Below are 12,030 nucleotides of genomic sequence, written 5' to 3'. Positions count from 1 at the left end.
TTTCCTCCTATTTTATAAAGTAGTTGTTTCTGTACTCAATTATTTTTGCAAGCAAAAAGTTATAAAACCAGAGAGTTTGATTAACAACAGCAGCATTTTTTCTTAAAGATCCATTGGGTAAAATGGCGCCAAAGTAAAAACAAGTAACTTCTCACTGCACTGTTCAATCAAAAGGAAGGTATATACTTAGGTATATATTAGGTATATACTTAGGTATATACTTAGGTTTTCAGGAAGTCTTGCTAGACACCAGTGCAAGCACTGCCCTACAATATGTCAGAGAGAGGAAGATCAGCTTGGCAGAATGCTGTTTTTTGTAACTTTATTTTAAATGAAATTACATTCAGATACAGCCCAGATATACTAGCAGATATTTAGACAAACATTCAAAGCTAATTCCTATAATTAATACCTTAGCTTCACAATTCTTCTGTCATTGATATGATGAGCTCAGACTAAATTCACTCTTTTGCATTACCCTGATTCAAAATCCCAAGCATGTTAAAAAAATACAAAAAATGTCTAAAATTTCACTTTCCGTCCTAACTTACAAAAATAATAAAAGTGCTGAAATGCTGTCATTAAGAAGCCACATTGGTATGATTTACAGCTGTACAAACTGTTGTTTAAAACAAGCATTACTGGATAAGTGATCAAAGCCATCCTAAAGATTTGAAGAAGTTTTCCTGTTGCACATAAGTAGATTTTTTCTGGCTAAGTTACAAATAAAAGCCACTTTGAAAACTTACTTTTAAAGTCACCAGAATAAAAAAAAGCTCAAGTAAATGTGCCTGAGATTAAAGAGAAGGCCATATTCTGTGGTGCATACTCACATTCCAAATTCCCAGAAATTCTACCGAAACCAGGGCTTTCCTTACTTTTGATGTGCTTGGTATTTGTCTAACACCTGCACAAAAAATTAAAAAGACATCCTGTGCATAACAAGCTGAAGAGTCTGCATGCTGAAGAACTGAGTACTGCTGAGTAAGGCAGCTAAGGTGAAGTATGGCTTAAGAGCAATCTGGTTAAGGCAGAGTATGTATTTTCGAAGCTGTTACTTTTGCTTCCACTTCAAAGCACTAGTGCACTACAATGTGTTTAAGAGCTTTAGTTAAAAAGACCTGGTGGAGCTGGAGCTGGTTCAGAGATAAATCTAAAGGAATTCATTACAATACAATAGACAGTCCTGCAAAAAAATCTTTGTCCGTTTCATATTCTGACAGTATTCAGTCTAAAGCTCCACACATATATGCATTAACAGGGTAAATAAATATGTTAAGCACAGCTTTCTTCAAATATCCATCCATTATTTGCCCCCTGTGAGCCACAACTCCCACTGTGGATCAGATACTATCTGCGATTTTCAATGAGTGTAGCAATACGTGGGCCTAGTAATTGAATCAGGTGCAGTCCTTTCCTTGCAACAGGTAAATTTTATTCCTCTATCAGGTCAAATTCTGCACAGTATTATCTTGACCTTAATCTAAAGGAATTTTTGTGGCCTTAGTATGGATTTTTAAGTGAAGACAGAATTTGGTCCATTTTAGTACATTAAAATAAACTGACTCACAGCTTCTCTTTAAAGAATCAGTAGATTAAAGAAAATGTATTTCTTTCTTTTAAGATTAAAGATTGGTAGTATTTTCTATATTTACTACTAGAAAAGCCCCACTCATCCCGTTTGGCCAGTTTACAATTACCATTTATCCTTTCCAGTGATAAGAACTTCTAGGTTATTCACAGAAATACATCAAAGCTCAGGAAGGTGTAACAACAGATACATCGTACTGTAGCATAAGCTTATGCTTAAAAATACTAGAAAGTAGCTGGGCTCTGATCATTCTTTGGCTTGACGCTGGAGAATCCTTGGAGAGATCAGTTCTTCCATTTGTTTGAGTCCCAAGCCAGGAACCAGCCTGTGAATGTGGGGGGTTCATGCCCTTGCTTCACAATTACAATGGGGGTTCCCTTATCTCTGCCAGAAGGATCAGTTTCAATATAGCGTTTGGCTAAAAACAGAGAGGAAATAAAACATGGAATATATTAGTTCATTCCTTTGGAATAAAAAATACATTAAAAGCCATAGTGAAAGAACACAGGGCTACTATAATGCAGTATTCAGTTAATTATTTCAAAGGCACTGAGATGATCAGGTAAAGGCTGATTTTTCACAGCTGGCAGTAAAGGGATTTTCCATGAAGTTACAACAGAGGGATTGCTTTTCTGAGCAGTTTGTTGCCATACAGCAGGGTTTTGGCTCTTAAACAGGAGAAAGCATTTGCTGGTGCTGTGAGGATGCACAAGCTTCGTTCCCATTTTGCCCATATAAAAGCCAGTGAGTGTCGTTTCCCTTGACATCCCAACATGACATCAATACATATGGAAACACAACCAGATAACCCTAGCTGCTCCAGGGAAACACACACATAGGTTTTCAGCATGAACTTTGTCAGAATAGCTCAGCTATATTAAGTTACACCAGGGATGACATGTGATTTTTCAATGAGGTACGTGCCATGTAAGTTATCTTGATTTGTTCTGTAATTGGAATTTCCTCCTGCAATTTAACTTAGTGAAGGGTGGCATTATAAGGAGTTGCTAGCAATCCTTTCTCTATATATGTTATTGAGGGTACAGGTCAGTAGGGAGCTCCTTTTAAATTTCTTCTCTTTTCAGTGCATAGGGCTCTCCTATATATTATTTAAAAAGCTCTGCAGCCCAATAATGCTATCTTGATTAATTTTATCCTTCATAAACTTACAGAGTTTTAAAGCACATTTAAAGGCGAAAATAATCATCTCCTGTATTAAATCCTAATAAGCTCTGTAACACTTTGAGACACTGTAAATGTAACTAAATTTCTTTTACATCATATTTTCCTCTTCGTTAAGTAATATTGATGCTACTTCACTCAGAAATCTGCCAAACTGATTTGATTTACCCGATTTAACGGATTCCTGTCTCTCAGTTTCATTAGCGTCCTTCCCAATCCAGATGAAAACCTGCAAACAGAAGAAAGACATAACTCCCCTGGTATTATAAGGATGTTGTGTACAGCTGGTAAAGTGCAAAATAGTTGATTCCTCTAGGAGAAAGAATACATGCTATGAAAAGACTGCAGAGATACAGAGCTCTCACAAACCACAGCTGATGGGTTTTCTTCCCTTGTGAGAAAGTGTAATTATGCCCTCTGAAATCACACTGCTCTCTATGACACTGGAAGGCCAGACCTTTATTCATTCTGATGAAAGGATCTCTATTTACTTTTTCCATAGGTATCTTTTATACTTTTACAAGGAAATTGCTGTTTGGGTGCAGGTAGTAATACTGTGTCTGATTTGAGCTCTGCATGCACATCATCATTTGTGCCCTGTGATATGTGCTACCCTGGGCGACTGCTAGATAGCCAACTGAAACACCCAACAACCAGAGCTTTGATCTGAAACCCCTACACCCCTTCTTTTCCTCTCCAGGATTTGCTTGGAAACCAGCTACATGTCCCAAGACTTCTTATCTGAGTTGGTATGTCCCAACCACTTTCCATCCAGCTCTTTCCCACCACCCGCCATCACTCCTTTTCACATGAACCATGGACATTCCTTCTTATTTCCAAAAACCTCAGCCTTTTGTTCCTTAAGGGTTAGGCTAAAGAAGAGAAGCAGGGTGTGGGCCTTCTCCTCTTTTCCTCCAAAAGAAGAGGAAGGATAGAGAGAATATACTGTGAGAAACAGATGTGTTCTCCAAAGCTTCGGCGAGTTTGCCTGTCATTCAAAAAGCTCTCCACATTCTCAGTTTTCAGTGAACTGGGCAATGATGGACATTATATGTTGGTCCCTTTCTCTCCTAGGACTTTTTGTAGGTGGCTCCTGCTACAAGGATTTAGTGGATTCTAAATACACCTAATACAGTAACTTTTTTTTAAATGAATACATTTTTGTGATAAAGTCAAGAATGCTATTGAGAAACTTTCCAGAACACTGCTGGGGCTTATATTCTTGCAGCCTCCAATGGTTTTAATAAGAAGTGCCTGCCATGGTCTCACAATATGCTTGGAAATTCAGTCACATGTGTGAACACCAGCACAACATATAGCTCAAAAAGTATAGCTCCTTTTGGTATAATTTAAAGAGAACAAAACTGCTTCCATTCTGTCAAGATGATTGTTCCTCCCATCTTATGAACGAAGTGATTAAGAATAAATTATCCTTGTTATCACAAAAAGCAGTAATCAAGTACACAGCTCACCTGCTCCCAAGCATCCAACAACATGACATCATCTTCAGCCAAATCATCCTGAGTGAATTCTCCTGGGACCTCTTCAATCTAGAAAGGATAATACATGTTGAGGGCACTTTTATTTTTAATGATTTATCAAGACATATAATTTTGCAAAGACCTAATCTATTTTTATAATGTTAAGTACAGAGGTGATGAACTTTTGGCTCCTAAAGGATAAAACCCTGAACTTATTTGATGAATTTATTAAAGGTGTTTCTCTGAAATGAAACAGATCACATAATGGCAGGTCTTATAAAATCAGCTTTTGGTTTTTCAGAATTGGTAAGATATCCTCAGGAGAAGCAAAGATCTACATTATAATTGTTGACTACTGTTGACCAACTGTTAAGTTGGGACTGAGGTCTGCCAGAAGAAGGAGACAGGGAAATTTGAACCTTGAACAAACCAAACTGATATATTCATGCAGCTTACATTCATTAATTGGTAAAGAAACTGCTTTGGTTTGCAGGGGATGAGCTCAGAGATGAAATACACACCCAACCAAGCTTCCCAGTCACTTGGCAATGGGACATTACAGTTGACTAATGTGAGTTGAGGATTAGTCCCCAAACATAAGGCAGACTGCTTGCTTCTTCCAAGAATGTGCAGGAAGATAGAAAGGCAGTTGAATATTCTTCTGTATGAGAAGGAAAGATAATAATGTAGCTAATGGTTCCTACTTTTGAAGGATTGTCAAGGGTTTGGCTATATGTGGTCATGTAGGAGTGCTAAGGGGATGATAAGCAGATGGTGAAAAAGACATTCCTTTTCCCCACCCTGTCTAACTGTGGCCAGAAGGTCAGAGTGATCTCACCTGCCTCTTCTGGGACCTCTAATGGTGGTGATTCAGTTACTAGAGAAAGGCTACAGCAAAGAGGGGATTTCACAGAATTTGGAGGGAATTTAAAATAAAAAGTGAGTCCATAGCTCCCAGCAGACTACTGCAGAGAGGCTGGTTCCTATTACTGTATTTCCCAGGAGTATTTTAGAAGCTTGTTAGAAGAATACACTTTCCTATTCTCGTAAGATTTTAAAGTCCTTATTAAAGGATCCTATTTGTTTTATCCCTCTCCAAATGACTGGGCTGTGCCTTAAGGAGACTGCCAGCTATGTCCCCTACATAAAAATGAGTGTGTCCTTTCCAACTGGTGACACAGCACTGCCCTCCCAGAATATGGTAAGCAATTAAGCCTGAATCACAGACTTAATACCCAGTGCATAGCTCCAGGTATTTCTGTCAGGGAAGTAGGTCTTCCTACCTCCTTGTGCACAGGTCAGTACCTTAAAGGCACAATTACACATCTTAAATCTCTACGGAAAATTTCAGACTGCTAGGGATTTTTGGCAAGCAGCATTGCCACCACTGTCAAACATGTAAGGGGCAAGGCACTGACCTGCTCTTTCTCAGCAAATCAATAGCAATCTGGTGATGCTCTGCAAGAATTAAATTTGTTTTGACTGGGCAAATGCCTGATCTTTTTGCATCTGCAAGCCTCTCTTTCCAGGCAGGAGCAGGCTCTGGATGCAACTTTCTGCAATATTAATTATTCTGTTCATCCATAGCATTGGGATAGTTTAAAGCATCAAATGTCTGCTCTCTAGTTCTTGCCAATCCTGGCTAAGCCAGATCCCCAAATTCATTTAATAACCACTGATTTCCAAGGCAAAATATACCAGAAACTATATAAACAGAAAGTTTATAAAATCCATCATATACTCACAATAAATCTGCCTGTTTTATTAGAACAACCATACAAGCGAGGGGGATGATCTTCAGCCTTTGTCAAGAGTTGTGATGAAGTCTGGTATGTTTTTTTACCTCCAAGTGCTTTCCAGAATTCCTCTAAAATACATAATATATAATTTATTGACCAGCTGATTTAACATTTCATGTTTTAGCTTGTTAGATAGTATTTCAGAAATTCCCAAACAATCTCTTTGCTGTCTCAAAGATGAATGCGCTTTTTTCTTACAGTACTTCCTGCAGTTTGTGAAAATACCAGTATCAGTTGCGTATCTAGAAAAAATCACAGAATTATAGAATGGCCTGGGTTGGAAGGGGCCTTAAAGATCATCTAGGTCCAATGCCCTTGCCATGGGCAGGGGCACCTTTCCATACACAGAGCTTCATCCAATCATTCCTTAAACACTTCCAGGGATGGGGCATCCACCACTTCTCTGGGCAACCTGTTCCAGTGCCTCACCACATCCTCACAGCAAAGTATTTTTCCTAACATCTAATCTAAACCTACTGTCTCCATGCAGTGCTGTGTATTCTCAGCTGTCTAGTAGCAGCCATGTGGCCTGATACAAACCTGGTTCCTGGCCTTCATTAATCTTAGCAGTCTGGCATTTGAGAACATTGGCAATGTATTGAGCTCCTTGTTCCTCTTCTTTACTCGCTCCTTTTCCTACCCACGTGTAGCCAGAGTTGTTTGGCAGTTTAAGAACAAAGACATCATTAGAGTTTAGTGACATTGCGTCAACATCAACCTAGATTAGAAAAGAAATTGTTTTATTCTTCAACTCTTCAAATAATGTAATTACTATTTTGCACGCTTATATAAAATGTGTAGACACATTAATCTGTGTGCTTTTGGTCTTCAGTTCTCCCCTAGTTTTATACTGATACAAATTAGAGAAGGATATAAGACAAGGAACTGACTTGCAGGGCAAAACTTAGGACTGTTTGCAGTAGAAAAGACTATTTCATAGGGGTTGATAACTTGTCTATTCTTTGTCAATTGACTGTTCACTGTGTGTGTATTCTGGCAGTTCCTCTGAACAATGTAGACTGATTCCAGACAGCTACAGCACATTCTCTTTAGTTTACTGGACCGATTTGTCAAATAGAGCAGTGGATTGGATTTGGAGTTCTGTGTTCCTACCAGATGTGACTACCCAACAAGATTAGTCAGAGAAGCTCATGGCAGCTCTAGCATTTCCCACTGGGAATGGATGGTTTACCTAGCAGGTGACCTTACCTCTGCAATCCTAGTAATAGCTGCTAGGTTCCTGCGGATTTGGAAGAGTCGTGTCGGTGGAGCAGGTTTCTGACCTTCCTTCTTAGATGTCCCATCCTTGTAGACTATAAGTGGTTTGTTTTTGAACAAGCTCAGTAAATGTGCAGGCTCTTTGCCTTGACTGACTCGGATCTGCACGTATGTAAAGAAATGCAGTAGAAGAAACAAAAGGACACAAGTGGTTATTTTTGGTCTTTGCTGAATAGCTTGGGGGATCTTAGCCAATAATGCTGAGTATGTTAGCAAAAAAGAAGAAATGGCAGGCTGAAAAGATCAAAAACTATAGTTCCAGACATACAGAGTTAGAGCATTTGTGAGATTTTTTTTTGTCAATCAAGGTGACACAAAGACAAGATTCAAACTTCTAACACAATATTTAGCTGAATAAAATGGCTGCTATCTACCGTAATAAAAAAGTCATGCATTTTCAAAAGAACTGTCATTTCACAGTGTTTTATAGAATGACTTAAATCTCCTGAAAAACTGTCTTGGAAGTTTAGGTGCTCTTTTTTAAGCAGAAGAGAATGCTTGCTAATTTTATTCCTATTTCTGTATGTATTTTAGCTGCAAGAGGATGAAAAAGTGTAGTATAAATTTCTCATCCAGAGGATAACTTGAATGATGAAAATGAATTTCCATTACAGATGTAAAAGACACTACCACCATCTAAAAAAACTACATTGCACTATGAAGAATGACAGTTTTTAGGTTAATATATGATAGAAGTAATTTGTATGTAACCATTTAATTTTCCTTTATAACAGTACTATAAACCAAGGTAGAGGCTGCAAGTCCCTGCCTTTCATTCCCAGAACGAAAGGGAAAAAAGATATTGAGACATGCTATGTAGCCAGCAGAGTAGGAGAAGTGGAGAGCCCTCAGTGAGGCCTGGGGCAGCTGAGAGCCAGAGTGCCCAGAGGGGCAGCAGCAGCACCTGGGCAGAAGCAGGTGCTTTTACTTATTTCACAGGTAGACAGACTGCCTCAGCTGTCTGGTAAGATGTGTATATGACATGTATACTTGTAAGGGACACACTGCAGCAGGATTTTACAAATGGGAAAAAAACCCCAAACAACTCAAACCACAAAAAACCCAAAAAAAACAACAACCCAAATAAACTCAAAAAACCCCATATCATCCAAACAGCACAGTGAAACATATTTTTGCAAGCCCAACGTTCTAACAGTCATTTGTACTGTCGTGCCATCTAGTGACCACACGAAATAGCACACCTAAAGCTTTCAAATAATGGGGATAGAGATGTTAGGCACAGGTAATATATTCTATCTGTTTGCATAGAAATTCACACATACATACATCTGTGCATATATATATACACATGTGGGTATGCACACATATATATTCCTAAATTCATTGCAGGCTGAAAGTACTTTTAAGCATCACATCTACCTGCAGTGAAATGGATCTCCTTCAGATTTAATAAAAAGACTTTTTAAGCACCTTACTATTGCAGTAATAATACTGTTAACAATAGTAGTAATATTTTTATTACTTTAAGATTAACTTTTGGTATGAGGCAGGACCACATTGTGCTGGACATGGTCCAAATATAAAGCACATGTTAGGAATATTTCAAGCAATGGTTATCTAAATGTGTTCTAATCTTTCCTTAATATAATTTCAATCAGAAATCATAACTGATTAGTGGCTAGAAGTATGAGCTGCCATCTGAATTAACTGTACCTTGGTGGGTGGGGGAAGCCTTTTGCTTTTGTAATTTAGAAATGTGAATCACAGAATTATCTCCCACTGCCTAGAATATCTCTGTTTGTTCCTTCTCATCTTACAGCTCGAGCTTTTCTTTGAGAAGAGACCTCTCAGGTCTTCATTTACCCACCACTTCTCAGTATTGATATAAGGAGAGCACACCCAGTCAAGCTAAGGACTAGCTTATCTACTCACACCCTTTAGTTGCCAGTGTCCAGTGTCTTGCCTTGCACACCCAATTTCTGCATGTGAGGATGCATGTCCTGCTTTCATGGAGCTGCAAACTCTATGGGATGGGAAAACCCAAGCTGCGTTCCTCACTGAGGCAAGGAAAAGCCAGACCCTGTTGCACAATTCCAGCAGGCTTTCCTCTTCTGTGTTTCATGTGGCTTTCAGTTCTCCCAGTTTTGGTCCTCCAAAAGTCAGGTGTTTTGTCTGGGCTAAATATTATAATCAAAAGGAGACAGAGGAACTCCCACAGGGCTACTGACTTGTCACACTCCTGTTTGGATTGAGCTGCCCTGGGACAGTCTTACAATTCAGTCTCCACTGTCTATGTACAGGGTCTGTAAGTCTTGGCAGGATTGAAACCTAATTTTAAAACAGTGGAAATCAAAGGAAAGAAAAGGCAGTTTTAGGTTCTGGCACATCTGTGTCCTTTTGGACAACTGCATACAGAAAGGATGATTTAAATGGGTAATCTCTGGCAACTTTAACAGGATCCCATGTTGCTTTTTGATTTGATACAGACCTAAGCAATTGGCATTTCCAGTCTTTAAATACCAGCTCCTCCTTTCAATTCTCATCAAATTCTGCATATATCACATGCTCTGTTGGATTTTATCCAAAGGACACTAACCTGCACAGCCTGATCATTTAATGACCGATCCAGCTGAACAGTCAGAAATGCAGATGCAGTCAGTTCATCTTTTGTAGCATGGGCTCCTTGCCTGAGGAAGACAAGAGAAAGGCAATGGTTAAATTTAGCTTCAAAGTAACCCAGAGCTTGTGCTGTATGACAAACTCACCATGAACAATCTTACATTTACATAGGTTCTACTCAAAAGGACATAAAAGTCAACATAAAATGATATCCACACACTGCAGATCTGTGCAAAGGCAACCAAACATACCATGTATAGATGATCTGCCCTCTAGGGTAAGTGTAGAGGATAATGTAACAGTCACCCCCATAGAACTGTCCATATGTCTCAGGTCCCACAGGAACTCGCCCACTGCTTTCCACACGCCAGATCTGGGGAAATCACAGGAGATTGCTGAACTTCATCCTGAGATTCTTTACAAAGTATTTTATTATCTTATCCCTTGAGTGTCCTTTCTGTTCACAAGTGTTGTTGAATAGGAACAGGGAGGATTCTTCATGAAGTAGGTAAATATACCCTGTGCCCACTGAATTAATGATGACCATCAACAAGGGACTGCAATAAACTTCTCTTTGTCTTGTACTTTATCGCCACACAATCACTTCACAATGCTATGCTGAACTTTCTTAACACCTTAAGGTGACAGTATGACATGGCACAACATTATGATCCATCATAAAACAAAGATACCATTTTGGAGAGGCACACTGCAATCAGATAACATGGTGTTAGGCAGATGTCTTATGAATTCATTCACTACAGCCCAGTTCAGCTAACAGCTGGCTGCTCAAGCCTATGGACCAGAAACCTAGAGAATACATTGATGACACTGTAAGTACTTCTTTTTTCTTCCAGAAGCCCAGTATGCAATTTGCATTCAACAGGGCACGTTGATACAATGCCATGCTATCTCTGTGTAGTCCAAAGATAGTCCTGGAGTGGGATATGGAAAGGTCTAGAAAGACTATACAGTCATCTTTTTCTCTCCAGATCCAGGCTACCCAAGAGATGCACTAGGGACAAAGAAGGTTCCTCTAGAAACCAGCTTGGACACCTACATAAAGACATAGAATGGATTTCTGATGCCAAGCGTAAGTCCTCCCATTCCAGATTTCAAGCTGGTATGAGCTTGAAGTTTTTCCTTTAGATGAAGAATCACATTTAAAGAAAGTATTTACAAGGTATTGTGTACAAGAGATAGTATTTCTGGTGATTGATTTCTCTTGATGACTGGTACATCCTTCATAAGCAGCAAAAGAACACGACCCAGCATACAGCCAATAGTCACCTTCTACTGCCAAGTACCTTTTGTGATGCTTGAAGTAACACCTCCACTAATATGGTGCTAATCTAAACAACAGTATAAAAACTGAAACACAGAGCAGCAGTTTAGCCCATTACAAGTAGCAGAATACATTAGTTAGATAAAATTTATTACAACATGAAAATTACCTCTACTTTCCCTGAACCATCATCTACCATGTTATGCTGGGCAGCCATTTGTGGAGACTCATGTAACTTGGTAGCATCAAATTCAATCTGCTCAATTTTAGCCACTCTCTCTGTGACATATACTTTGCCAAAGCCATTGCTTTCATCTTTATCCTTCCAGTCTTTGAAAAACTGTTTGAACATTGGCGTTTCACCTCCTTCGGGAAGGACTTGAATCTGGAATGAAGGCATACACATGAAACGGGAGGAACACAGAAGTGACACACTTTCTCAAACAGAAGCTTTTATAGATTACATGTGAAATATCGCCCTTATGTCTTATAAACCCTGAGAAATACTTTTTCTGCTGACTTAAAAACAATATCTTTAACAGAGCTCAAGCTCTCTTGGTATCACCTCCGTAAATAGATCGCACCTGTGTGTTGGCAGGATAATTCATCTGCTCTATGAATTGCTCAGCATTCTTCATGGCAGCTTTTCTCTCTTGAGGGTTAGCATCTTTGCCTGATTAAAACAGAAGGGTAACAGTACATGGGAAAGGGCAATAAGCTCACAGAACCTCCAAAAACAAGTAATCCTTGAGCCAGGTTCTCTTTGACATTGCTCTTCCCTCAGTCTTGAACAAACACAAATGCTGGACATGGCATGAGCAAGATTCACATCAA

General features: G+C 39.1%; 1 protein-coding gene across 1 annotated transcript in view; it reads right to left on the bottom strand.

Moving 5' to 3' along the window:
- Positions 1-305: 305 nt before the first annotated feature.
- The window catches only part of SCIN (scinderin), a 48,164-nt gene continuing 36,439 nt past the window's right edge, over positions 306-12,030 (bottom strand). The window contains exons 7-16 of the mRNA XM_015618686.2: positions 11,781-11,869; positions 11,366-11,581; positions 10,163-10,284; positions 9,889-9,979; positions 7,263-7,433; positions 6,594-6,771; positions 6,000-6,121; positions 4,246-4,323; positions 2,942-3,002; positions 306-2,009 (exon numbers count right to left, since the gene is read on the bottom strand). Of these exons, the coding sequence (XP_015474172.1) occupies positions 1,876-2,009; positions 2,942-3,002; positions 4,246-4,323; positions 6,000-6,121; positions 6,594-6,771; positions 7,263-7,433; positions 9,889-9,979; positions 10,163-10,284; positions 11,366-11,581; positions 11,781-11,869 (1,262 nt within the window). The 3' untranslated portion in view covers positions 306-1,875. The remainder of the gene's footprint in view (positions 2,010-2,941; positions 3,003-4,245; positions 4,324-5,999; positions 6,122-6,593; positions 6,772-7,262; positions 7,434-9,888; positions 9,980-10,162; positions 10,285-11,365; positions 11,582-11,780; positions 11,870-12,030) is intronic.

Source organism: Parus major, chromosome 2, assembly GCF_001522545.3.
Source record: "Parus major isolate Abel chromosome 2, Parus_major1.1, whole genome shotgun sequence".
In the NCBI taxonomy this organism is placed as follows: domain Eukaryota; kingdom Metazoa; phylum Chordata; class Aves; order Passeriformes; family Paridae; genus Parus; species Parus major.
The sequence above is the reverse complement of the archived record's forward strand: the minus strand, read 5'-3'. Positions and strand labels throughout refer to the sequence as shown.